This window comes from Perca flavescens, chromosome 13, assembly GCF_004354835.1.
Source record: "Perca flavescens isolate YP-PL-M2 chromosome 13, PFLA_1.0, whole genome shotgun sequence".
Classification (NCBI taxonomy): domain Eukaryota; kingdom Metazoa; phylum Chordata; class Actinopteri; order Perciformes; family Percidae; genus Perca; species Perca flavescens.
Genome location: NC_041343.1, coordinates 29,784,405 through 29,811,120, shown reverse-complemented (window position 1 = coordinate 29,811,120; position 26,716 = coordinate 29,784,405). Strand labels below are relative to the sequence as shown.

The window sequence follows — 26,716 nt, the reverse complement described above, 5'->3', positions numbered from 1 at the left end:
TGCACGCGCACACACACACACACACACAGAGACACACACACACAGACTGATACACACATTCACATTTACACAGACACACATGGACACACACACTGATATACACATACAGACTGACACACACACCCACTGATACACACACTGATGCACACATGCACACACACATAAACACACACACACACACACTGATACACACATTCACATTTACACGAACACAAATGGATGGACACACACACACACTGGACACACACACGCTTACAGTGACACATGGACACACAGCTGCTCACACAGACACGTTAATCTTTAATGGCATCATTTATTTTCTCGCCCCCTCCACCCCTCCCCCTCTCCCCCACTGGTCCATGAACATGTCAGTGGTGTGACATATTGCTGCTGTCTGGCCAGTATTCATGTGGAGCCTGTGATCAGAAAATCAGATAGATCAACTTTCATTCCCAGAGGTGCACGCCGATGGAGTCGTCCCACTCGGCTGCATACAAATAAAGACCACAGGGCCACAATGGAAACATCTGCACTGTCACAATGTCAATAATCTGTGACATTTAGCGTGAGCAAATGTCTTCAAACTCTCCATCAATATCTAACGCACAACGCCTGACTGATACGGATATGCATATGAGAGTTTTAAAACTTTTTTTCTTTACGTAAACCCTAAAAATGTTGATAAGGATCCCTTGAATTTGCTTTCATTACAAAATTGTGATCAATATATTTTCAATTTGAAACATTAAGTTATAAGCAGGGTCCAAAATTAGCCACTCGCGAGTGGGGGAGTGTAGTTTGTGTCCCCGAAGAAGTTAAAGAGAAAATGCAAGACTTTCAACAAGGAAATTGATGTTTGTGTCCTGGAAGTATACAATTTTTTTTTATTCAACCTTTATTTAAAGGTCCAGTGTGTATCGTTTTTTAGTTAGTTAGTTAAAATCTGTGCTAGAATCTTGTCCTTTTTCATGAATATTTACCACCACCATCAAGTCCAAGTATTCCTTTTGGCTTGAAATTTTTACATTTGCATTCGCATGAACTGGGGTAGACGCTCCATATTCATGCACCATCTTGAAATACGTTAGCCGGTGAGGGACATACAGGACACACTGCTCCGCCTTTCACGTTTTTCGCTGTCACGTGATAAACTCACAGGTGCTGCTAATGCTGCTAATGGGTATCGTAGCTTCCCGGCCTCGGCAAGTTTGAAGAAGGAAACATGGAGGACCACACGTATTCAAAATCTAAATTTTAGGAACAGGAGTCTTCTCCTTCTTCACCCAGAAAAAGAAAAGGGATATTTGAAAGAGCAAGAGACCGGCATTTTGAAGCGTGAAGGCTACCGTAGCTGTAATACATACTTTGAACTGCGTGGTGCGAGAGAGTTGATTGCGATATATGATCTCAACGCTAGATGGGAGATATTCCCACACACTGGACCTTTAACCAGGAAAAGTCCCATTGAGTTACAGTAACTTCACCAGGTGTGAAAAAGCCTCAGTATCTGAATTGAAAAGGTTAACAAGCAAACACATTTAGAAAAAATAATGCCCATAACAGGTTTGAATATGAAGGGCTGCCTAATATTCATTCGAATATCATAATTTTTTTAAGTATTCAAATCGAATCGAATTATAATTGAATTACGAAGTTTGGAGTCAAAACCCTAATGTATTGTGCATGTTAAGAAAAATACAAAGTAAAACTTATAAGTAATACAAAAAGAAAAAGAAACGACATCATCGGCAACATACAAGCAGCAAATAAGCAACTCAGATAATGTTGTTTGTGTTCAACAGGGGCAGGGAGAAGTTGAGAAGTTAGGATTTATTATCAGAGTGAAGTTTGAGGAGACACTTTGTTGAACTAATTTCAGCAAATTGAATTCCCGTATGGATTCAGGATCCATTTTGGATCAATTCAGCAGCATAGTGCTTTGTTTGGTTTCTGACTGCGGTCACAAATCAGTCCTTTTGGAAATGTTGCAGCCCTGTGTGGCATCTTTTACACAGAAACAGTTGTTGAGATTCATGAATAGTATTTGAAACCACAAATACCAAAAAAGAAATTCTCAGAAATGGAGCTGAATTCCTCACTAATGGCTCTGAGATAATCCTTTATGATTATAAATTATCCCTGAGGTGTTTCTGTGTAGAGGAATATTAAAGTTATTATTAAATACTAAAATACTAAAAGAATATCTACACACTGGCTGTGGTGAATACATAAGCGTGTTTGAACTTTTATGTGTGGGTGATATAAAATGGTGGTATGATTAACATTAAATGACACCGGTTTTCTCCTTTTTAAACTAGCGATTTCAGACAAAGTGACCGCCAGGAGCAAAGGGAAGAGCTCTTTGTTCTTTTTATTCCGACTGAGAACTGGGATTTCTAATGTTAGGCTTCTGTTTTATCTTCACTCACTTTACTGCAGGAAAGAGGCAGTGACACGCACCGAGGCTTCCACTTCTCTTTACACCCCCCCCTCTCTTTGCTCAAACTAACTGACTGAGCAGGTATTTAAATGTCAGCGCGCAGCTTTTCATGAGCTGCTAGAAATAGAGATTAGGTTTCTTTTTTTTGGTAAGCCCGCAGTTTTGTTTGGCTTCTAAGAAAAGCTGAGAAGTTTTGGATTGGGGAAATTCCGGGCCGGCCCGTGGTATAGTAGGCAAATGCTAGGGACGGCGTCAGTCCGGATATGTCAAGAGAAGAAAGAAATGTTGAAAAAAAAGGGTCAAAAATTTTGAATCAAGTGTCAAAACTGTTTTAAAAAAAGCCGAGAAAAGTGACAAAAATGTCAATGGATAGGACTAAAATGTCGACCGTTCTTCTGGGATATGTTTTCATGCTAATCGAATGTGTCTCTAGCTTGAAACAAGCTAGCGCAAACCGCTAATTAGCTTATAATGCCAGTCGTCGGGGCACGGGTAAAGTAAAAAGAAATCGCTATTTCTACTCAAAATAGCACCACGCTTTTACGGTAGCATAATGAGGGTCCGTACATGTAAACCGAAGCATTGAGAACTTTGTAAGTGTACAGACAGTTTATTAAAAAGATAGTTTAGAAAGACAGGCGCCATCTTGGGAAAACGGTCACGACCAGGTCGTACGACGAACGCTGTGCAACCAGTAACCAGTAACATAGCTCAAACACGGCGTTCGTCGTTCGACTGGTCATGATTGTATACTGCGTGAACATATTCCAGAGAGCAGTTGACTCGGTACACATATGTTATTGACCCCGAGGTTCAGAAACAACAAAAATGTAAAAAAAAACAACAATAAAAAAAAGACCAAAAGTCAATAAGCGACGAAAACGTCAAAAACCCGCCAAAAACGTAAAAAAAAACAACCCGCGAATAATGTCAAATAAAGCTTAAATAAGATAGAAAAAAGACAATACATCCATAAAGCGACAAAAACAGCTGAAATCTTGCCTAGGGCCCCAAATTGGTGAGGGCCGGCTCTGGTGAAATTACTCCGTAGTTACCAAATATTCAATACCATAGCATGTATGTTTTACTTGGACATTTTTGAATGTATATTTACAGTACAAAAGGTAAACAAAAAAGAGGGGAAGGGAAGTGGCTCCGACCTGTAGCAGTCATTAAGGGGAGGCTTATCCATCCCCACATGAGCGAGCCAAATCTCCACTCTGCATAAAGATATTTTATTTCCCTGACGTTTTCGACAGCTTGAGCTGCGTTATGAAGAGGTCCCTGGAGCAACGAGGACGTTGTAAATATCTCCAGACATTAAGGAAACTCAGCCATTAATCGCCTGTTTAACTGAAAAATACTATGCTAAAATATAACTTATCAAAGTTGTCGCGCCCCGACTAAATCTGTCCAAGTGGCTTCAACATTTACGACTTAAATAAAAGAAGGATGTTCATATTTATTGTGGTTGCACCGTTAAAATTACTAATATAACTGTTGCTGCACTTTGTGATGGCTTTCCAAATATTCCCCATTGTTTGGGCAAGACCTGTACTTCTTTATGTCCGTACTGCATTTATGTTGACACTGTACTTCATTTATGTTCACACCGGACTACAATAGATTTTCGAATCTTGTTTTAGAAACAATCTCAACTTTTTAACCTAATCTCACTTCACGTAAGGGTTAATGCCCGACGAGGCGTCCATTGTCAGGTATTAATGGACGACGGCGAGGCGTGAACCGTCCGGCGCAGCTTGCAGCGTGTGTGTTGGCGCCATCCTGTGGTTGTTAAGAGGACGAGGCACCGAAGCACAACACAGTATTGGAAAGGACAGATTCCCATTTCCTTTTTGTTTTAATGTAGCGCATCCGTTTCACTGGAACTCCTTTTGTAGGTGTCCTGTAACACTTTTTTATGGACACTCTGCAGCCAATCAGAATCAAGTATTCACCCAGACCATGGTATATATATTATTATTATTATTATTATTAATATTATAGTATTTAACAAGACATCCCAGACAAACATTCATTCTACAGTTATGCACAGCTTTCTATGCCCACCCAGCCCCTTCCATCGGTCCCAGAGATGCTTAAATATATATATATATATATATATATATATATATATATACATACTGTATGTATGCACATATATATATATATACACACGTTTTTATCTCTAGCTGTAGCTATGTTGCTTTATGTTACTTTATAGGCTTATTGACTAGCTTTTTTCTCACTCTTTCTTACCTTAAATTTGACTGTGAGCAACTGCAACTGAACAATCCCTGAGGGGATCAATAAAGTGTTCTGATTCTGACTTCATCACTGGGGATTGGGGCTAAAAGCCAACAAAATATTACATTGATCAGGTTGGAACATTTTCCTCTCCCATCTAATGCAGATGTGTGTCACAGAGTGAGAAGTGTTTTCCCGGCAGTGCCTCAAAGGCTTTGAGACACATTTAGTCATGGCCATTGATCTGCACCCAATGCCTTGTTGATTTGATGTACCCGAACGCTTCAGTTTACTCAAGCGTCGCTGCTGTATTTGCACTACAGTCGATCAGAGCCTCGGGGTGGGGGCCAACCGTTTTAACAAGTATTACTTTGTTATTTTCTAATGCTGTTACCTTGTACTTCATCACAAGCAAGCGATGGAATGGGAGTCGTACGTCAGGTGATTTAGGAACGCAGGATTTCAAAGTACTTAAGAACATGTAAATATAGTAAGGAAGTAAAACTTTATTCATATAGCACTGTTGAAAACACAGTTACAAAGTGCTTCACACACAGGCGCGATACATATGGATAAATAAATAAGAATAAACATGAGTTACAGTATACAAATTCAATTTAAAATGCAGCATAAAGGAGGTGCAGCCCTTTACATGAAGGCTAATGTATCAAGGTGGGTTGAAGCGAGGTCGGTGACTCGAGTCTGTTTGGTGTGTCCCGTGCCATTGTCCGTCCGAGGGGCAGTCAGCCTTTATTTTGGCCGATTTGACATATAATGACCTATAATCGGTGGGGCGGGCACTGCCGGCAGTCAGACTCAAATGACCCATCTGATTGGTGGAGTGCTAACCTGGAAATGGGGAGCGGGATGAGTGTGACTAGAGTCTCTCAAAATGTGACGAAAATCTTCTAAACTGACCTTTGTCGATCTGAAATGAAGACAGATTCAGCAACTGCACGGCCTATTTCTCGCTTAAAATGTATTCAGAAACACGCTTTGGTGAACTATTTTAGTACAATATGAGATCATATTTTGAGAGAGCCACCATGACAGTCTGGCTTTGAATTTCCGGAGAAACCAGACCCACGTGACGCGTCCAATCAGCTACCGGTTTTCATTTGTGGGCGATAATACATATTAGCGCCGCCTGCTGTTATGGAGACGTATTACGTCTCGTTGCTTCGGTGTGTTCCGAGGCACTTTTTTGACCAACTCGGGGAGACCGATCAGTCCGACTGCCTTTTCTACAGAGGGTCAGTCGGCTGGTCGGTGTGTCTGCAGCTTAAGGTTACATTAACACTGCTACGTTTTGAGCCAAAAGCGATCTCCATGCACACAAGTGTTTTTAGCTCCAGTAAAAGAACTAATCTCTGTTTAAACTAACACGGCAAAACCAAAACATCTCCCGAACATTCACGCCCGTTGCTGGTACTTGCAGTGGAAACGTTAGTAGCGTTAGTCTCAGAGAACGAGACGCCATGACCCAATCAGGTCGGAGAAACGTTGGCGTCAGTGTCGGCCGTTGAGACGGCAACACAACCACGCAGATTCCAAACCAAAACGGGGTCAGAAGGGTTTCCAAAATGTCCTCAGGAGGTCATAAATAAAAATGCCAGATTGAAATCCCCGCCTTCCGGACAGCAAAACACTGGCCTGTCACAGTAAACAGAGCATTTGTTTTTTTGAGTTCATGTTTTTCTGCAGCTTTTAATCTACGCTTATTTTTCCCTTTATGATGAAAGAAGGAAGGTTTTTAGAAACTGCCCTCATCATGTATTCCATCCAAGTATTCTTCCCCTATCAAACATGTGCGTGAGTCGGTCTTATCAGGGAGGCGAGCGGAGGGCCGCTGTGCGCCGACTGCAGCCGTATAGATCGGCCGAGTCTCAGAGATTATGTCCATTGATCGGACAGGAGCGGTTTGTAGTTTCAATCGACGGCGGCCCCCCCGGCTGATGTTGTGTTCTGTGATTTCAGGGGCCGAAGGAGCCGTGTTCAGCAAATCGGTGGAGACGCCTCACGTCAGGGCCGAGCCTTTCAAGGAGCTAAGGTGAGTCAGCGTCTCTTCTTATCAGAGCACACAACAAATGCATACACAGGAGTGCCAAACAGTGGGTAATAAGACATAGTAAATGGGGCTGCACAATAATACATTGTTTTTTTTAATGGTCATCGCGATACCTAGGGAGGGAGAAAAAAAGTGCCAACCCAGTAAAGAGGCCGGATTTAAATGTAGAAATCTACAAAGAGGTGGAAAGAGCACTTTTCCATGGGCAATTAGCACTCCAGTCCATTAATGTCAGTCTGAAGGAGCCTGAATCAGTGCTGTGTAAAGTAATCTTCAGATCAATGGGTCCATCTCGATGCTTTGATGCCTCATCCTTCTCCCTGTCTTCCTTTTCCTTCCAAATCCCTCTCCATGTCCAAATCAACACTCAGTTGTTCATTGCAATCAACAAAAATCTAACAACATATACTGTATCAAGGGGGGGAAATGAACGAGAGAGAGAGACAGAGAGAGATATAAGATAAGAGAGAGGACTAAAGAGAAGCAGAGAGGATCCAGAGCAAGATTTGGCTTAAAAGAGAAATTATTTTCAGACAGACACTAGAGGAAAGGGAAGGGAAAAAGATGATCTGAGATAGATGGGAAGAGGTGAAAAGGAAGCTGTCTGTTTGGACATATTTGGGTGAAACACTGACTATTTGGACCATACTGATCATACATATGGACAGCTGAGAAGTGGGTTATTCTTCAGGGGATGGTACTGTGCTTTGAAAGAAAAAAAAAAAAAAAAAGAGTCCTGCTGGAGTTGGGGCTCAATCTCAATCGTCACAAAACTCAGTCCAAGTCAGTCTTTTTCCCGACAAAATCAAACGTGTTAGATATTAACGCAAGTTTAAGTCTTGGTAGTAAGTTAAATCAGTTAAATCATGTGAACATTGTCAACAACCAATGGGTGAGCTCCCTCCAGCACCAAACAGGAAGCAACAAACGGCTAGAGCCAGTGGTGTTTATTGTTGCTATGGCGGACGTGCTAAGCTAAACGCTAAAAAGGAAAAGTTGTTGATTTTCAACCCTTCTGAAGCGAGTCCTTCAACGGGAGTTTTACCGGCGGATAAACACAGCCCTCCAGGTACTGGAGACATTCATCTGCATGTACGGCCAAACAGAAAATCGGCAAACTCTCCATTGACAAGTGTTAACTTCCTTGAAGGCGGGTATTATCTGCCATAACCAATCGCTAATGTTTGGTCGTGACGTCGGCTTTAGCATCGCTAGCGTTAGCCTTAACCAACTCCTTCACCACTAACGGAGCGAGCTGGAAAAACTAACTGTTGCCAAACCCCGTGGGGAGGAGGGCCACGACATCATGGCCCCCCAACAAAACTCAGCAAAGATTGTTCTTGCTGCTTTAACTTCTGGATATTCGGCAGCGTTGCCACAACGGAGCGAATGGCTTCGCTCGCATCTTTCTCCGCCACCATTAGGGAACTACAACACAAACTAGCGCACGACCTCAACGTCATCGTTCTCAGCCACTCCCTCTGTTCGCTGATTGGACCGGTAAAGATTTGGCCGGAGAAAACCCAAGAATATACCGCAAACCCAGATGATGTACTGAAGGAAAATGAAAATTGAGCAGCAGTACGTAGGAGGGCGGAGCCAGGCTAGGTTACAGCGGCCAAGCTCTAAAAAAAACAAAAAACTACCACTGTTAACTTCCTGCCCAGCACCGCTCAAAATTGGCGCACAGCGCTGCGCTTAAAGTTCTTTCACGAACTGCCATGAGACTGGGTCGTCAGGGCTGTGTGTCTGTCAGATAAATGTTCAGTTCTTCTGCCCCAAAGTGGTCCAAAAAAATCTACCATATGCGTGTGCCATGGGGGGGCAAGTTACAGCCACCTTTCAAACAGAGGCTTTGATGATCACAAGATTGTGGGTGGACTTTCACTTTAAGGCAGAAAGGTGTCCCAGTTTATCAGCTCCCTGACAGGTGTCAGTCAGTGTGTGTGTGTGTGTGTGTGTGTGTGTGTGTGTGTGTGTGCGTGTGCGTGCGTGCGTGTGTGCGGACAGCCAAGGATGACTCCTTGGTGTAAACGTCTTGTTTATCATCTTTCTCCTGCCTGTGCTGTCAGATGTGATGACATTCAATCAGAGCAGAGAGAGAGACATCGTGACATTGGAGAGAGAGAGAGAGAGAGAGAGAGATGGTCAGAACAGGACAGAAAATGAGAGAAAGGAGAAAAAAAGAAGACGAGGAGAGAGAGCCACAGTGCTGTGTGACAGTGAATGAGTGAGAAGAAATCAGAAAAATGAAAGCCATGTTTGTCAGCATACTTATTATGATATGTCGACTGCTTGGTGATTCAAATACGTGACTATTCACACGCGTGTTCTGTTTCATCCCTACTGACTGCCAGAGGCGGTGCTTAACACTGCCATCATCCAGGATGCGGACCCCAGACCCAAATGTTCTTTGGAGAATTGTTTGATTCGATCTGAATTGAGAGAGAGAGAGAGAGAGAGAGAGAGAGAGAGAGAGACTGTGAGGGGGAAATAAGAAAAGCTACAAAGAGATGGGGAAAGGAAATGACAAAAGAGCAAAGTGGAAACGTTGAAGAACAGAAGGCAGGAGTAAGAAGAAGAAGATGAAGAAAGAGAGCTTGAACAGACAGAGTATAGGCGGAGTGGCAAAAAAAGAAAGAAGAGAATAGAGGACTTACTGTTTTTTTTTTTTTTTTTTTTGTCAGAATGAGACAGGGAGAAAGACGAGAAGTACGAAACTAAAAGAAGAACCAAAGACAAGAGGGATAGAGAGATAATACGGAGAAGGAAAAAGAAGCTTTATGTGACAGGGAGGAAACGCCGCAGAGACGAGCGTGAAGGAAATGAAGGGGTTGGAGAGAGAAGGACAAATATCTAATAACAGTATTTCAGTGGCGTGTGCGCTGAGATGCGCTGTGATTCATCAATCTCGGCTGCTTCTCCTCTCAGGAGCCATCATTTCAAATAATCCCCAAAAAAAGTGGAGAAAAAAAAAAAAAAAAAAAGTCCCGTCAGTTTGCCAGTTCCTCTCCAAAGCCCCTCATCATGTGATTGTCCGTATAATTTGACAGTCAAGAGTCGAAGGCGATGTGTTTTTCTTTTCCCCCCTTTTTTCGCTCTTCCCCTGTGTTTGTGCATCTTTCGTTGACAACCCGCCAATTGAGAATGAAATATGGCACAAACTATCCAATTATGTCAGAAAAAGAAAGAAAAAAATAAATGAAGGGGGGAAGCGAGCTCGTTGGAGCATGGCTAAAATCTAATCTTACTCTAATCTCTCCTAACCCCTTGGCAGGTAGCAATCGAGGACTCAAATCCCATTTTCGGGATATGATATTAACCCCAAACACACACACACACACTCGAAGTCTGTAAATAAGATTTGAGCCTCTTGCTCTTGCACACACTTTTTTGAAAGCGTGAGCGTCCTATCCATCTGCGAGGTAATGCCTTGTCAACAGGATGTGTCCTCGCATCCCACGGACGCCTTTTGTAAAAGTGAAAAAAAAAAAAAAAAAAAAAAAAAACGCCGCCCGGTGAATTTATTAGCGCACCTTTTTATGATTTATGTCCGGACCAATTCCGAGCACAGATAAAAGGAATAAAGATGAAGCAATGAGGAGGACGGTGAATTTTTGCGACGTGGCGCAAGAAAAGCAATGGAAAACGGCAGTGAGGAGGGGGGTTGGGGAGGTTCATGGATTTCTCACCGGGGGGGAAATGAGATGGGAAGCGGCTCGTTTCCTGCGAGAGCTGAGGAGCTGAGAAAGTTTTCACATCACGAAAACTTTGATGGACTCACATTAGACTCTCAGAAACTCAATTTCGGCGTCGTTTGTCCCACAGCTCTACCTTGTACGGACAGTTTTTTATTTTTTATTTTTTTTAAGTGTCCTGCAATCTTCACTCTACACGAGAATATTATGGCGCAGAGATTGGAACCGCGCCGATTGACGGAAACGCACAGCGGGAGGCTAAATTCAGTATCATCCGGCACAAAGTGGGAAATGTTCACGACATGTTGCATGTTACGGAGACAGTTATACAGGGTTTCTGCAGGTTTCACCAGGTCAAATGTAAGACTTTTTAAGGACCATAATGAATGCAATTTAAGACCTTTATCACAGGGAAAAAAAGCATACAAAAGGAAATGCTGTCAGAGTTATTTGCAAAGTAAACTAATTACATGTAAGTATCTGGCCGCCCATACACCCAACGTTCCCAGTTTAATTGCTTACTTGCATAAGAAGCAATTTTTTTTAATCGCATGCCGCCATTTATTCATTTATTTTCACTTCACTCGGCTTCACGTGGTGCCTAACAGGCTACTATTTTGACCCTTTTTACTTATCATCAAGCTGCCATACTTCCTCCTAACACATCCTCCTGCTGCAGGCTGCAGGCATGATGGAGAAATGCAGCAGCAACGCAATTCTGAATGCGAGCTGGAAAATCGAACTGTTCCCCGAACCCCGTGGGGAGGAGGGCCACAACATCATGGCCCCCCAACAAAACTCAGCAAAGATTGTTCTTGCTCTGGCTTTAACTTCTGGATATACGGCAGCCTTTTCCACAACGGACCGAATGGCTTCGCTCGCGTCTTTCTCCGCCGCAACTCTAGCGCACGGCCTCAACGTCATCGTTCTCAGCTGCTCCCTCGGTTCGCTGATTGGACTGCCAAAAATTTTGGGAGGAGAAAACCCAAGACTGTACCGCGAACCCCGACGTAGAACTGAAGGGAAATGAAAATTGAGCGTAAGTACGTAGGAGGGCGGAGCCAGGCTACCTCTGGACGGAGGAAGGAGCCATAACGTTAGTTTCTTTGATAAATGGTGATTCCGTAGCGAGAGCAGAGTGTGGGATTTGCCTTTCTTTCATATCTGTGATGTTTTCCAGAAGAGTTGTTGGAAGTGCAAATAGTTTCTTTGAAAACTGTTTTCTTTTGGCTTGCACTGTGTGCAGAACAAACACTTTTCTAATCATTAGAGAAGAAGCCCTGACACTGCAAGCCAACCTGACCACTGTGGGCTGTGGTGAGATCAGACATTCAGCGAGCGTTGCCTTAAGCTCTTCTTTTTTCTTTTTTTTTTCCCTCTTCATTCTCTCCTTTCAATCTCCGCTCTTGTTTCAACTCTCGCTGTCTCACAATCTCCTCTGCTCTCTCACCTTCCTCTCATCTTCCCTCTCCATCCTCACCCTGCACCCCCCCTAACACTCCATCCTCCTCCTCTTCTTCTTGCCTCAATTACCTCCATCTTCCCTCTGTTCCTGTCCCAACGTCACCCCTCTTTTCTTTTTTTTTTTTTCCAAGCCATCTTCTGGTATTCTTTCTTCTTCTCCCATCTAGGCTTGGGCCGGTATAAGATTCTGACGGCATGATGACCCTCAGCAAAAATATCACAGTTTTCACGGAATTTCACACAATATATTTCATTTTTAACCCTTGTTGTCTTTCCATCAACCATGGTCAAAATTTAGTTTTTGTTTTATTATTTTTTGGGCATTTTAGGCCTTTATGAAAGGGGTGAGAGAGGGGGGAATGACATGCAGCAAAGGGCCGCAGGGCGGAGTCGAACCTGCGGCCGCTGCGTCGAGGAGTTAACCTCTATATATGGGCTCCTGATCTACCAGGTCAGCTACCCGGGCGCCTGATCTACCAGGTCAGCTACCCGGGCGCCTGATCTACCAGGTCAGCTACCCGGGCGCCTGACCCGGTCTGTCTTGCCCAGTTTTATGAAGCATAAAGTATAAATTATCACCCAATTCTGTGTTACATCTTCTTGGCCAACTTCATTCCAACTCATCACCGCTAGTTTTACACTTATTTTTTTAGAGTTATATGGTCAATAAACCTAATTCATATTAAATGATGCCTAATTTTTTTGTTACAAACTCCTGATATTATCAATTATTTTAGCTAATAGTTAAGATCAGAGGAACGTACATTGATGCATAATTACAGCCTGTTTCGTGTATGGAACTATCAATGTTATTTTTGGGCAATTTAGTTGAAAGAAACCCGTATTTTTTTATATAGACAATTTTAAAACTGGTCAATTTTGACCCGAGGACAACACTAAACAAACTGCACACTGCGGCAGTGAGAGGGATTTCTAAACTGCACTTCCTGTCCTTAACGACTCATGAAAAACAGCTCATATTGCAGGAATGAAGGAACATTTTAGAAACCTTTTTGAAACCGCAGTATACCTTGAAACCGGTAACGGGCCCCTGCCTGCTCTCATCCCTCTGTCCTTCGCTGTTGTCCCTCTTTTAGTTTTATTGTGCTCACTTTGCTTTCTCCCATCTTAATCTCCGACTCTAAACTTCCCTCTAGTCGCTCTTGTCGGCCTTGTTGTTTGATTTATCGTAACATTTGCCTGCAGTTCATCATCAAAGAGAACTGCAACAATACAAAATTTGAATTCAGGCCAAGAAGACCAACACATTCCTCACTGTCCTCATAATGGGCCGCATATTACATCACTTTTGAAAGAGGTGACTTAGCAGAATTAGCGTAACTGTGTCCATGTTGGGACGCCGTTCGCAGCTATTGGTCCTATCCAGACACAACCGGTCTGGTGCAATTCCCTTGTCTTTTCGCCGCGGCTTTTCCTGAGCGATCGCCCCCGAATTGGTGTTCATTTAATGCTTCTGTGTAATTCATCAAAGTCTCCCGAACCTTCACGTATGTGTTAGTGAAGTTTTTCCATAACAGGTGGCGGATGGCTAATTCACCGGTGTTAGCTTCCTTAAGCTGGCTCTTGTAAAGTAAATTACAAGATGTAAATGGTTAAAACGATACATTGTTAGAAAGGAAATTAAGTTACACTTTAGTTTTACGCCGTTAAATTACCTGAAATCATTACAAGATCATTTATATTCACATTTAGACAGCTATTCTGAGCCAAAAAGTGTCCCAGTGTGCACAAACCGTTCTGTTAGCAGAAGAGAAAATAGCAGAAAAGATAGGTAGCAAACCATATCCATGGCCCTTTCTATTCATCTGGTTATTCGCCCCTTCCCTTTCTGTCCTCACTAATGTCACACTCACACCTTTCTTTTCTACCGTCGCCGTCGGCCTCACACCTTCTGCTTACACTAATCTCAGTCATTGGTGTGTTCCCGGCTGTTCCCAAAGCCCTGCGAAGCAATCGACTGCACTCGTATTGGCCGAGATTGCCATTTAACCTATGAATTTGCCGTGTGGCGCGACGGCAGCCCATTCCCACTCACCATAGCTTATATATTTATGACGCTAAAGCTTTCTGATCACTATGTTCACACCAAACGAGAAACAGTTGCAGATCATTTGAAGAAGGAGGCGAAGGACAAAGGAGTTACGCGTAGAGCGGAAGGAGAGTAGGAAAGCTGCCCACAGGTTACAGACTGTGCACGTATACAATCCCCAGTCATGTCAAAAAAAACAACAATCATTTCCGTTGTTATCTGAAGGTGGGCGATATGCGGAGGAAGCGTGAAAAGTTATTAACCTTTGATCCCTGTTGCAGATATGAAAACCTGCCAAGAAAAGAGGGAGCGAAAGGATAAGAGGATGTAGAAAAAAAAGTGCAAGAGAAAACAAGAAAGAGAACATGAAACTTTATTGATCCTTGTGGGGAGATGAGGTCGTGGCAACCATAAAAGAAACGGGTGACAACAGGGGAATAAAGATAAGAACCGAAAGCAGCAACATATAGAGATAGAAGAATATGTAGTATTAAAACAGGTGGACAGAAAGTAGCGGTGAGTTAATGACAACGTTGGCTTGTCAGTAATCAGTTAGGTTGCTTTATCACATGCTTTCTTGACTTTAACATTGTTTTTATACATTTATAGCTTTCAGTGACTGTTACTTGGTTAAATCTAGATGTTTATGAAATATGAAGAAGTGTTTACAGTAGAGCGAGACAGAAATGAGTGTGAAGGAAATGGAAAAATAATTCACGGAGACTGTGAAGAGGAAATTAAAAGGAATTTAACCCTGGGATACCTTAGTGGTCCCCTTATACTGTATCTGAAGTCTCTTTTATATAGACCTTAGTGGTCCCCTAATACTGTATCTGAAGTCTCTTTTATATAGACCTTAGTGGTCCCCTAATACTGTATCTGAAGTCTCTTTCCCAAAATTCAGCCTTGATGCAGAATTACAGCCACTAGAGCCAGTCCCACAATGAGATTTCCTTAGGATGTGCCTTTTCTGTGTCTGTAGCTATTGAGGAGAGGGGGCGGGGGGGGGGGTTGTGACCAACCTTGACCAACTGCCATGCTTTGCTTCTTTGAAAGCCATGATGTCTCTCTCTCTCTCTCTCATGGGTGGGCCAAATTCTCTGGGCGGGCAAAGCAGAGAAGGAGGAGTTAACCTTTCCCCTTATGATGTCATAAAGGGAAGATTCCTGATTGGCCCATCTGAGCTTTCATTTTCTCAAAGGCAGAGCAGGATACTTCTATATTTCTAGCCACTGGGGGACCATAGGCCATATGGGAACTCATATTAATGTTAATAAAACCTCATAAAGTTAAATTTTCAAGCCATGGGACCTTTAAGATTTATTCCCAGTCAGTTCCAGTAGTACAGGCGAGAGATTGGGGGATAAGACTGCTGTTGTAGATCAGTGTTACGTTTCCAGCGTCGCGGCTCCGAACCGTAACGTTTGTTGGGACAGACGCCTTGTTTCTTCAGGCTAACTATGTTAGCTTTAGCCAGGCAGGGAGCAGCTTTCTGCGGTGAAAAATGGCCGGGGAGACGTCGTGATAACGTTGCATTAATCAGGTGATTTAGTTTGTCTTTACAGCGAACAAGAGATGGTGGTTTTATATTATATATTTATATTTTTGTTTTGCTTTTCCCTCCATCGTACCGAACTCGTACCGAACCGTGATGTCTGAACCGAGGTATGAACCGAACCGTGACTTCTGTGTACCGTTCGACCGTTGTAGAAACACACAGCAATTCTTTATAGGGGTGGAGAGCCAAGAACCTCAACTTAGAGCAATTGAATTTGGTTATAATTCATTCGTCGTTCTCAAGTATATCAAAGATGACCTGTATACACTTGGCTGTGTGGCATGAGCGTGGCGTTTCTGTTGCGTGTTCAGTTGCGTGGCGACTGGGTGGATTTTTCTATCTCTTTGCACACCAGAAACCTGTCTGACGCGCTCAATGCACTCATGCAGTAGCATACTTCATGTAAACATAAATATACACTGATTTGATTACAGCAAAGACAACGTCGGCAGTATTGATGGCAAAATAGGCTACAGAATATTTCGTTGTGTATTGACAGGTGCAATATTTGAAAATCGATAATTATTATAATTTTTTTAAATTACATTATCTGCATTTATGTCAAAACCTAGGGACTTTCAAACATCAAAATGTCATTTATTAAATGTATTTGTTTCAAAGTGACATATACACATCTTTTCCTATTCTATTTTGCCTGGAAACACTTCCAACACGCTTGCGTGTCGCTTGAAAAATAGGCGTCGGTCCTATTTCTAGCATGCACGCTCGAGCTGCGCCTGAGACGTGCGTGTCACGCAGGCAAGTGTGTGCAAGCTCCGACCGGTTAACACGGGAGCCGAAATAAAAACGGACACGCCACGCAGCTGACACGCTCACGCCACGCACCCAAGTGTGAAGCCGGCTTTATCCACTGGATTAGGTTATATTATGGATCAGTCGTTCTCAAGTATATCAAAGATGACAAAGGCTTTCATGGCGTCAGACTGCCACCATTGTTGATGAGGAGGTACACGGGGCCTGGGCAATGTAAAAAAAATAAAAATTGTGGGTGCCCGGATGGCTCAGTTGGTGGAGCGTGCGCCCGTATGTAGAGGTTAACTCCTCGACGCAGCGGGCCCGGGTTTGATTCCAACCTGCGGCCCTTTGCTGCATGTCATTCCCCCCCATCTCTCTCTCTCCCCTTTCATGTCTTCAGCTGTCCTGTGGAATTAAAGGCTCTAATCTGTTTTTATTTGCCCTCTGATGGTGTCGGTTAGTGAGAATACTAATAGATTGTGTCAGCACTCTTGATCCAGGCAAACCCCCAAAAACTAAGAGAAACTGAGGGAGTGATCGGTCTGATGTGCGGGAGCGGAGAAGGCAAAATGCTTAATCCAATTTAAATCAGCACTTGTTTTAAATTGTCCCATAAAAACTGAACGCAACTGAAAATCAAACAACTACAACGGTGAGGCTTTCGATGATGTGCATTTAATTAATCCGTATCTTACACACGGTGTAATTAATATGTGTTGAGGCTTAACCTTCTGTGGGCAGAGAGCAAAGGGTAATGCAGAGGAGATTTAAGATTTAATTTGGAAACTTGCTCGCTCTCCTAATCAGTAGATGTTTTGTCTGCCGTGTCTTCCCTCCTGTACTGTTTAAAAAAACTCATCTCCCTTACAGATTTGTATTACTGTTGCACATCTTACTTTACAGTATCCATTTATATTGCTGTTACACATCAGACTTCACTGCACAGTCTGGGTCTAAAACTTTGGCGTTTTGAACGTTTTTGTCCCTCTTTTGAACTTTCTTTTTTTTTTATTAATGGTCAATAAACCTAATTTCAATGACATACCAAATTTTTTTGTTTATAAAAAAAACAAATATTAGGAATTATTTTGACTAATAGTTAAGATCAGAGGGATGTTTGTTTATTTCAAATGCTATGAAATTGAATAAAACAACCAAAATGAAATGGAGGTAATCATTGATTTTACCTGTGAAGAATGTTGTATGGGTTGCATACAACATACATGCATGCATCCAAGTTATTTTGGGGCATTTTAGTTGAAAGAAACCCATATTTCCGATATACGAAACTTTGAAAATGGGTCAAATTGACAAATAAATGGGGAGAAATGGTGTGACCCCCTCTCAAGAGTTTTTTTTTTTTTCAATATTTAGATGTATTCCTTATTGTACAATTCACTTCCTTTTTTTAGTCTGAGAGGAAAACATATGACAACTTATGCTTTATCATAATTTGGTAACACTTTATGTGAAGGTATCTACATAAGAGTGACATGACACTGTCATGAAACATGACACATGACTCTTACCCCAACTCAAATTTTTAACCCTAACCATAACTTGTTATGACAAAAACTGAATGACACTTACTGACAGAAGCGTTATGTCATAAACGTTTATGACTTGTTTTTGTTTATGAGACGTTCATGACAGTGTCATGTCACTCTTATGTACTTCATATGAAGTCTAACCCGTAATTTTAGCTAATTTGGCAAAAAAGACAATGAAGGTTTAAACAGGCCTCCAGGATGCCTGCTGAGCTTTGAAGCAAATTGAATATTGCAGCCAATGGTGGAATTGCAACCCCCGTCACATGATGCCCTCTACTTGTTTCCCATAGTAGGGTAGGGTAGGAGAGGTCTGTAAATCAGTGGATGCTTTTTTTTTTTTTTTTTTTTTGCGTCACAACCCCTGCAAAATGATGCATTTCAATATTATAATTTGATTTATTCAGTCCGATAACATTCGGAAAGTCTAGAAAATTAAATCATTGAATCCCTGTTGAAGTTAGCAGAGCGCTAAACCGGAAGTAGCCGACTCAGTTGGCGGAGGTCTCAGGAACAGTGCAGAAGCAGCGTTGATCATCCGGCTCATTTTTGGGCTCCATAAAGGCTTTATGCTCCACTGAGCAACTCTCATAGGAATGAACAGGGATCTGCCTCCAACTCTGTATCCAGTTCTTATTATGCATCCATGGCTTTAAACAATGGATGAAGGAAGGATGGTTGATTTTTTTTTTTTTCTCTGCTCTCCTCTTGTCTTACACCACACCATGAAGTGGCATGCACCAAAGTGCTTCATGGTATGGCAGAGAAAATGTTCAACCACCAGCCTGGCATTTTCCTCCCAGGTAACCGGAGTTTGAACTCAAACACATAGAGGATCTTTACAAATAGAAGTTGGGTTTGCTGTAGTTTTTTACTAGTGCAACATGCAACCAGTTACTGCTCGTCTCGCATTGCCAGACCTTCCTCCACAGTGCCGCGGAGGAGGGTCTGGCTGACCACTCAGCATTCCGGGATGGGAGAAAAAAGTGCTCTGGTTTTTTGGCATTTCTTTAAACCAATCACAATCGTCTTGGGTGGCGCTAAGCGTTGGACGCCTCTGCAAAATAGCCTCGGGAAGGAACTTGTTTCGGTGGAACATGTGTACGTTCAAAAGTTATTTTAGTCGTGCAACAGAAAACTCCGATTGGACAGATAGTCTAGCTAGCTGTCTGGATTTACCCTGCAGAGATCTGAGGAGCAGTTAACCATAGTCCTCACAAATCCACCGGAGTTTAGAACGCCAACAGAAAGAAAGAGGAAGGTAACAATGAGGGACATCTGGCGGAACCTCCACCGGAATAATCCCGTAAATGGAATGTCGTCGATATAGACTAATGTACCGCAGCTCGCCTCTCCTCATGCTCTGGGAAATTAAGGTCAACACTTGGGCAACTTTTGTTCATTGAACCTGCCAGGAGCAAATTCAGAGAATGACACCAGCCGCAGCATTAAAAATAAGATATTTGGGTTCATCCACTCTTCTACTTCGTGCTATATTTTTTAGTTTTTTACTGTGTTGAGAATTTAGCTACACTAAGGGAAAAAAACCACCCCCAGAACCCTTCTCTCCATGCTGATCCTCCTTTACAGCTCCCAGCTTTTGACTGAGAATCCCAGTTGCAATAAATAAACCAATCAACAGTATACTCCAAATGAACATGTGACAGATATACATAATACTTACCTAGTCCCCAGAACACTGGAGCCGATGATGGACGTCATGTACAGTGTCTCTGTGCATGTAAACGGGGCCTTTGATAGCTGCTCCTCAGTCCTAGCAAAAGCTCACAATCCTCCAGATGAGAACTGTGTGTGTGATATCAATGGAAAGCTTCCCTGTGGAGAAAATATCACATTTTATCCACAACTGCGGTGGTGACAGGACGACAGGAAGTCTACAGAGACCTATTCTGCAGGGATCTACTGAAGCGTTTTTGACACCTTTGCTGCTTCCTGTAAAGGACCGGCTCGTGGCTCCGAGTGGTTTTGTCAAGATGTGAAGAGGAGTGGGCTGATATGTAATCCTCGTACAAAATGTTGTAAGCAGCCGCAGTATGCAGGTGGGCTGTAGCATCAGATCCACTCAATTTATTTTCCATTCATGGGTTTTTGCATGTTGTATCTTATGTAAAGATGCACCGAATCCAGATTTTTGGGGTTTGGCCGAATACCGAATCCACTGGTTAAGATTCCATCCTCAGCCCATTAACACAGTAGACACATTAATGAAGGAAACAACGTCCACAGCCTCTAAAATAGTTGAATGAATAACAACTTCATGTTGAATTCACACGCTCTTTTCACATCGTAGGAAAGCACATGGCTATCGCCAGATGAGTGAAAATTTTGTTTGGCAAATTTTCGCTAACCAGTGTATGATGAAGCCATGTTGGGTGGCTGAATTAGAAAGCTAACGTTAACTAACGAGCAGCAGCCGGCCGTTCGGTCGCTCCCCTCCCACTGTAGGGAGACTCATTTGCTGAGAGAATGGCTGACAGCCCGGGAGAGGGCGCTGTCTGGTTAACACCAGTTTTTTGGCTCGGAATGTCCTTCCTTTGCCGTACCTGAAGTTGCTGCATTGTGGCTGCTGTCTGGAGATTCCTTCATGCACAACTGGTATTCTTTCGGATGTTTCATACTAAATGTTGTAACAGCTGCGATGTTGTGTATTGTTGAGGGTCCTTGCCACCACAAGACAAATCGGCATTGCAAATTGAACATGTAGCTCGACTTGAACGGCCTTCTTTTGACTGAAAGTACTACGCTCCATCTACGTAAACACCTTCCCGTAATTGATGGCGGCGTCATTAAGTCGACCAGCGTAGCGCGTGTAGTGCAAGCGTAGGGTTCGGTTCGGTCGAAAAAATTCTAAGGTTTGGCAGATACCCAACTCCATCAAAAAACCCAATATTCGGTTGAATCCGAATGCGAATCCTGGATTCGGTGCATCCCTAATCATTTTTTCACTGTTGACTTGTTGAATTGTTTTACTGTTTTTTTTTTTTTTATTCAACAATTGCTACATCTTTCCAAAAGTCAATAATCGTGTTGTGATGGTTCGGAGTAATTTTGCCCTAGGGTCCTTTGCACCATGACCTCGAGCCAATCACCCCCCCCTGGGTCTAACATTGGGAGAGTTAGCGTAGCAGCGTTATCAGCTGAATATTAGCGCAGGGGCTAATGGACCCACGTTTGTATCTGGTGACCCCACTAATAATGCCCGAAATGATACCAAACGTCTACAGTAGTACATATAGGTTATGTACTCATAAAACGATGGATTGGAAAGTTTGTAAGTACACCAGTAGTTTATGAACACTTGCCTGCTGACTTCTGCTCTCTGCTGTTGCTGCTGCTGCTGCTGCTACCTGCAGTTAGACGAGTGCTGAGGGCCGTCTACAAATTACTACACTGAAAAGAGATGCAACAAAAATATTTATTAATTTAATGATTAAATAAGGTAATGTCTCCAAACTTACCTCAGTTATTACTTGTCTCCTGCTAGTTATACTACAGCACTTACTTAAAAAAAAAAGTTTAATTAAAAAATATTTTTGTTGTATCTCTTTTCGGTGTTGTAATTTGTAGACGGCCCTAAGCACTCGTCTTACAGCAGCAACAACAACAGCAGAGAGCACAAGCCAGCAGGCAAGTGTTATTTACATAAACCTTTGGTGTACTTACAAACTTTCCAATCCATCGTTTTATGAGTACATAACCTATTTGTACTACAGTAGAAGTTTGGTATCATTTTGGGCATTATTAGTGGGGTCATTTACGAGATACAAACATGGGTCCATTAGCCCCTGCGCTAATAAGCTATTCAGCTGATAACGCTACTCTACGCTAACTCTCCCAATGTTCGACCGAGGAGAAAAAAAGCTTCTAGGGGGGTGTTTGGCTCGAGGTCATGGTGCAAAGGACCCTAGGGTGAAATTACTCCGAACCATCACTTTAAGTAATCGTGATTATGATTTTTATTGTTTTTCGTAATCAAGCAGCCCTTATGTGTGTATTCCTATCTCTAAAACATAAGCATTTAAACAGTGAAAAACAACAGCAGAGGTGGTCCTCATTACGTGGAGGTGTTATTTAGTTGTTGGTGAAAGTGATATAAATCGGTGTGTCAGGATGACAGATTGCTAAATGCAAGCCTAATGAACAGGCTGCTTCAGAATCGTGACTTTAGTTTACAGGACCTCGTTAGATTCCAATTAAGGCTGTTTGACACAAATTTAACTAAATTGAACAAGATCAAATTCTCTTCTGAGGATCATAACAAAGAAAACAGAGTGTGTGTGTGTGTGTGTGTGTGTGTGTGTGTGTGTGTGTGTGTGTGTGTGTGTGTGAGTGTGTATTCACGAATGAAACTACTCTCTTATTTTAATTTCTATCTTTTGTTTTTAAGAACTTGCGTTCCTACTCAGCCAAAGATGGAGTAGAAACTGCGATCCGTAACAGAGCTCTTCTGCCTTCTGTCTGTTTCCAGGCTGGAGTCTCCCACTCGCTCCCTACTGATGGAGGCTCCTAAAGGCATCCAGATCCTGGCTGAGGCCGGAGACATCCAGGCCATCTGCAGGAACGAGCTGCGACTGGAGTCCAAAGATGGAGAGGTGTGTCAACCAATAGCGCACATCAACTTTCTTCCTCTGTCTAAAGAGCCCCTATTTTTTTTTTCAGCATCATATTTGTTATATTCTTTATGTTTTTCATACTGCCTATTGCTGCAATGCTTCCACCTGAAACACTATCTGTGTTCGAAACCATTCCCCATCAAATAGTGCACTAAATAGTGTGTTCGCAATTTTGTAGTAGTGTTCGAATTCTCAGCGGTTAATTTCATTCACTATATCGTCCACTATAAAATACCCACAATCCACAGCCAATTTGAATGTACAGACAATGTACCCTACATTTTACTCCCGTATATATACACAATGCAATGCGGCCGTTTTTCCCCGAAGAAGAAGCAGAAGGACCCACGGAAACTGAAAAGGAAAAATGGAGCGGGCTTTCGTTTCTAAACAGTGGACACGTAACATGCAACATATATATATACAACATTTTACTTTCCTCCTGAGTTTGGTGTTTGGGTTTTTTTAGGGACATAGTGGAAGTTATTTTGTTCTGGAAGTTATGAAAAACTGGGCTGACTTTAGGGTTGTGCGCGATTGAAGAAATTCTTAATCGACTAACACTCATTCAATTGTATCGACTAATTTAATCGACAGATCTGTAAATCTGAGTTTGTCATGCAAAAGCACCACTTTAATTCTTGTGTTTACCAGAGATGTGCTCGTACGTTTCTTGGAAATAAGTCATTCAGCATGAAAAAAGCATCAAACATGACTAATGGACTAAAGAGATCTAAGTTGACTAAGACTAAAACGACCGAATAGTCGACTAAGAGGGAACAGCTCTAGCTGACTTTCTCAATTAAGACACTAAAGGGAGATTTTTGCGTCAGTATCTAACGCTTTGAGCCACTGAGTCTGTTCTGCACCAAAATGGGAAGCTAGCAGACGCATTACAATTGTAAGTATAGTTGACATTTTATATTTGCTCATGATGTTTGTTAGCTTGTAACAGTAGGGTTAGATTTTAAGAACTACTTTAAAAAGGACAAGCACACACACACAAAAAAACTACTCAATTACAGCAACGTGGGTAATTGTAATTTGTTACTTTCCAACTCTGATATTTAGTCACTAAAGCTCATAACTAACAGGCTTTTTTTTCAGGGAAGATATACTGACATCGTCAGAGTTGTAAAATAAAATAAATACTTACAGTAGAGTTCCATTTAGCTGCTTCACTTGAGCAGAACAGAGCCATTATTAATGTTTTTAATAACAGCTTTACTTTGACTACTTTGACAACTCAAAAAGTCTGCCGTGTCATTTATTTACAGAACAGTAACATTTTCAAGGATGCAATCATATTTTTATATAATGTGTAATTAACGCCACTGGTTTTAAAAATGAAATACGGCCCACATGGTCCTTAAATCAAACCCTTCATTAAGTTGTTTGTTTGATGTTACAGCGGTGAAGCACAGTGAGCGTGCAAAACACCTCAATTTGTCCTGGAAATGAACTTTGAAAAATAATTTTCTTTGGGGCGCCTGGGTAGCAGCGGTCATGGGTTCAACTACAGCCTGTGGCCCTTTGCTGCATGTCATTCCCCTTCTGTCCAATAAATAAAGGCCTAAAATGCCCCAAAAATTATCTTAAAAAAATAAATAATTCTTTGTTAAAGCTTTAGTGCGTAACTTTTTTATATTATTGAACGTCAGTCCAGGTCTGAATATCCGGAGAAAACAAACCCATGTGACGCGTTCGTCCAATCAGCTGCCGGTTTTTATTTCTTGGGCAACAATACAGATTAGCGCCGCCTGCTGTTATAGAGATGTATTACGTCTCGTCTCCTCACGTCTTTTTGATATGTCCCGAGGCAGTTTTTTGGACCTCGGGGACGCGACTGATCATATCGACGGGGTTTTCTGTCAACGGTCGCCCGTCGGCTATATGTGTCTACACCTTAAGACTATCAGCTCCCCACAACTCTCTCTGGATTTCTCAGTATGACTATTTTCAGAAGATTGTGGCGTACGGCGACTTTCCCGCACAGAAACTCGAGTGAAGATAAGTACCTCTTCTGAAGAGTCCATCATGTTTTTTTAATCCTCCATGTCCTCCTCGGCTACTAGCAACTGCGTGGAGGAGGGTGGGGGGAGTGTGCGTGATCACGGAGGATTTGTATAATGTGGATGCGCCAACAGTGTTGTTGTCATTACTTAGAATTCCTCATGGGGGCGACCGAAACTACGCACTAGAGCTTTAAATGCAGTCCTCCAACTTCAAACTGACTGAACTCCCGCTCAGTGAACTGGCAAGCTGAGAAATTAACTTTTCTTGTCCTCCCGCCATACTGGCTGAAGCGGCTCCATTTCAATTCAATATTTCTCCTGTCCAAAACTCATTTTTAGCCAACAACAATACCAACAATAGTTAGCTCCCTCGGCCAACATGGACCAGCATGTAGCTTATTGGCTGCTGGCAGTTTTCCCACATACTGGCTGTCCACCAGAATCTGCCTCACACACAAAAAACAGGAAAATAGAGAACAGAAGTTGATTGTTTTTCTGTCTTTTTTTTCCCCCCCTCCAAAACCTTTCAGTCATCAATTCAGTTCTCTTTGGGTCTTTCAGACACTTAGGCTACTTTTACATTGTTAGGTTTTGGTTTAAAAAAACGAATATCACACCATGCTGGCGTTTCCGAGCCCCTAAACCGGAGACATTTGAAAACACTTCTGTCCCGTTTTGGTTTGGAATCTGCGGGGTTGTTGTTGTCTCAACGGCCACAAACGGAGACCTTTGGAAACACCGACACTGACGCCAACGGGTCATGATGTCTCGTTCTCTGAGACTAAGCTTCTAACATTACCATGGCAACTACCAGCAACGGACGAATTTGCACGCTGCCTCCTGTTTATGACCAGTGTACAAGAATATTGATGAGATATTTTGGTTTGGGCGTGTTAGTTTAAATGCAAATGAGTTCCTCTACTGGAGCTAAAGACTTGTGTGTTAATGTAGCTTTAATGCACTTTAACAACTTTTCTTCCATTCCATCCACCTTTTCCAGTTTCCTGTCCTTTCCCCATCCTCCTTAGCACTGTAACAATACAAAATTTTGCTGTACAATTAATTTTCTCAGAAGTAACTGCGATTAACAATGCAAATGTCTCTTTCAGTCAAATTTAAAAACATTTATATATTTAGTACTTAATTTAAAAACAAAGTAAAGTTTTAAATGAATCCCAGGATACATCTTTTGGTTATATATCACAGTCATGTGACCCAGATAATATAAAAACCAAAATATACTGCCTATGAAGTAAACCATGCCTCTTTATCATGAAACATTTTTTTTCTTAAATGTATCCCCCCCTTGTCATTTTTGTTGTTGTGAATGCGTATAGCACATGTGACAAACTCAAGGCCCTCGGGCCAAATCTGGCCCCTCGCAAGTTTTGATCTGGCTCCGCATTTCAGTTTAGGTTCGCAATAAATTTTGGCTCACCTAGAAGACGGGAAACTAGTTTTCAAAATAATTTTGCGACATTCAAAGCAGAATTTGTCAGATTTTCCGACTTTGACACAGAGAGTTTACATACGCATGCTGTGAAATCGGTTGCTGTAAAAAATGTAATTGATTTGCTAAACTCTATGATGGCTAAGGAACTTTTTTTGCTGACTTTCTATGGCTTTTATGACTTTATGGCGACCAAACTGTAAGTACGAAAGCTATATGAGACATGCCATGATACCATAGAAATAAAATGGATAGAAAGGCCATTTCCATTCAAATCAACGTAGCAAAATGGTCAGAGCGGCAGCCATTTGTATGTCTACCATTGCCATGGTAACGTATAAACTACAACAATCGCCATTTTGTTGTGTACCAATCAAATGACATCAGGAAACAGTTCATTGGCCTTTCTATCCATTTTGTTTCTATGCATAATACAGTCAAAGATATTTGACTTTCGATTAAATAAAAGCATGTCAATAAACATATAAATGTTGGCCCTTAATGCGATTCTCATTTTCCAGTTTTGCCCTCAGTGGAATTGAGTTTGACGGCCATGGTGTATAGGATTTAGCGCCAACAACTAGCATAGCTTTAATCCAACAGTATTATTTATATAATTACAATCTGGCATATCTCAACAAAATCAACAATTACCATCAACAATACCCCTTAGGACGTAAGCTAATGTTAGCAATTCATTCCCGTTAAACAAAGAAACCAAAGTTACGTAAAAAAAATTGACAATTAGACAATTATGTAACAGTTGTTCCAGGCCTAATCTTCCTTCCT

General features: G+C 42.0%; 1 protein-coding gene across 5 annotated transcripts in view; it reads left to right on the top strand.

Annotated features, from left to right (window-relative positions):
- The window catches only part of sgcd (sarcoglycan, delta (dystrophin-associated glycoprotein)), a 323,072-nt gene that overhangs the window by 289,028 nt on the left and 7,328 nt on the right, over positions 1-26,716 (top strand). For all 5 annotated transcript variants that reach the window (XM_028595713.1, XM_028595709.1, XM_028595711.1 and 2 more), the window contains 2 exons: positions 6,665-6,737; positions 22,318-22,441. In XM_028595713.1, the coding sequence (XP_028451514.1) occupies positions 6,665-6,737; positions 22,318-22,441 (197 nt within the window). The remainder of the gene's footprint in view (positions 1-6,664; positions 6,738-22,317; positions 22,442-26,716) is intronic.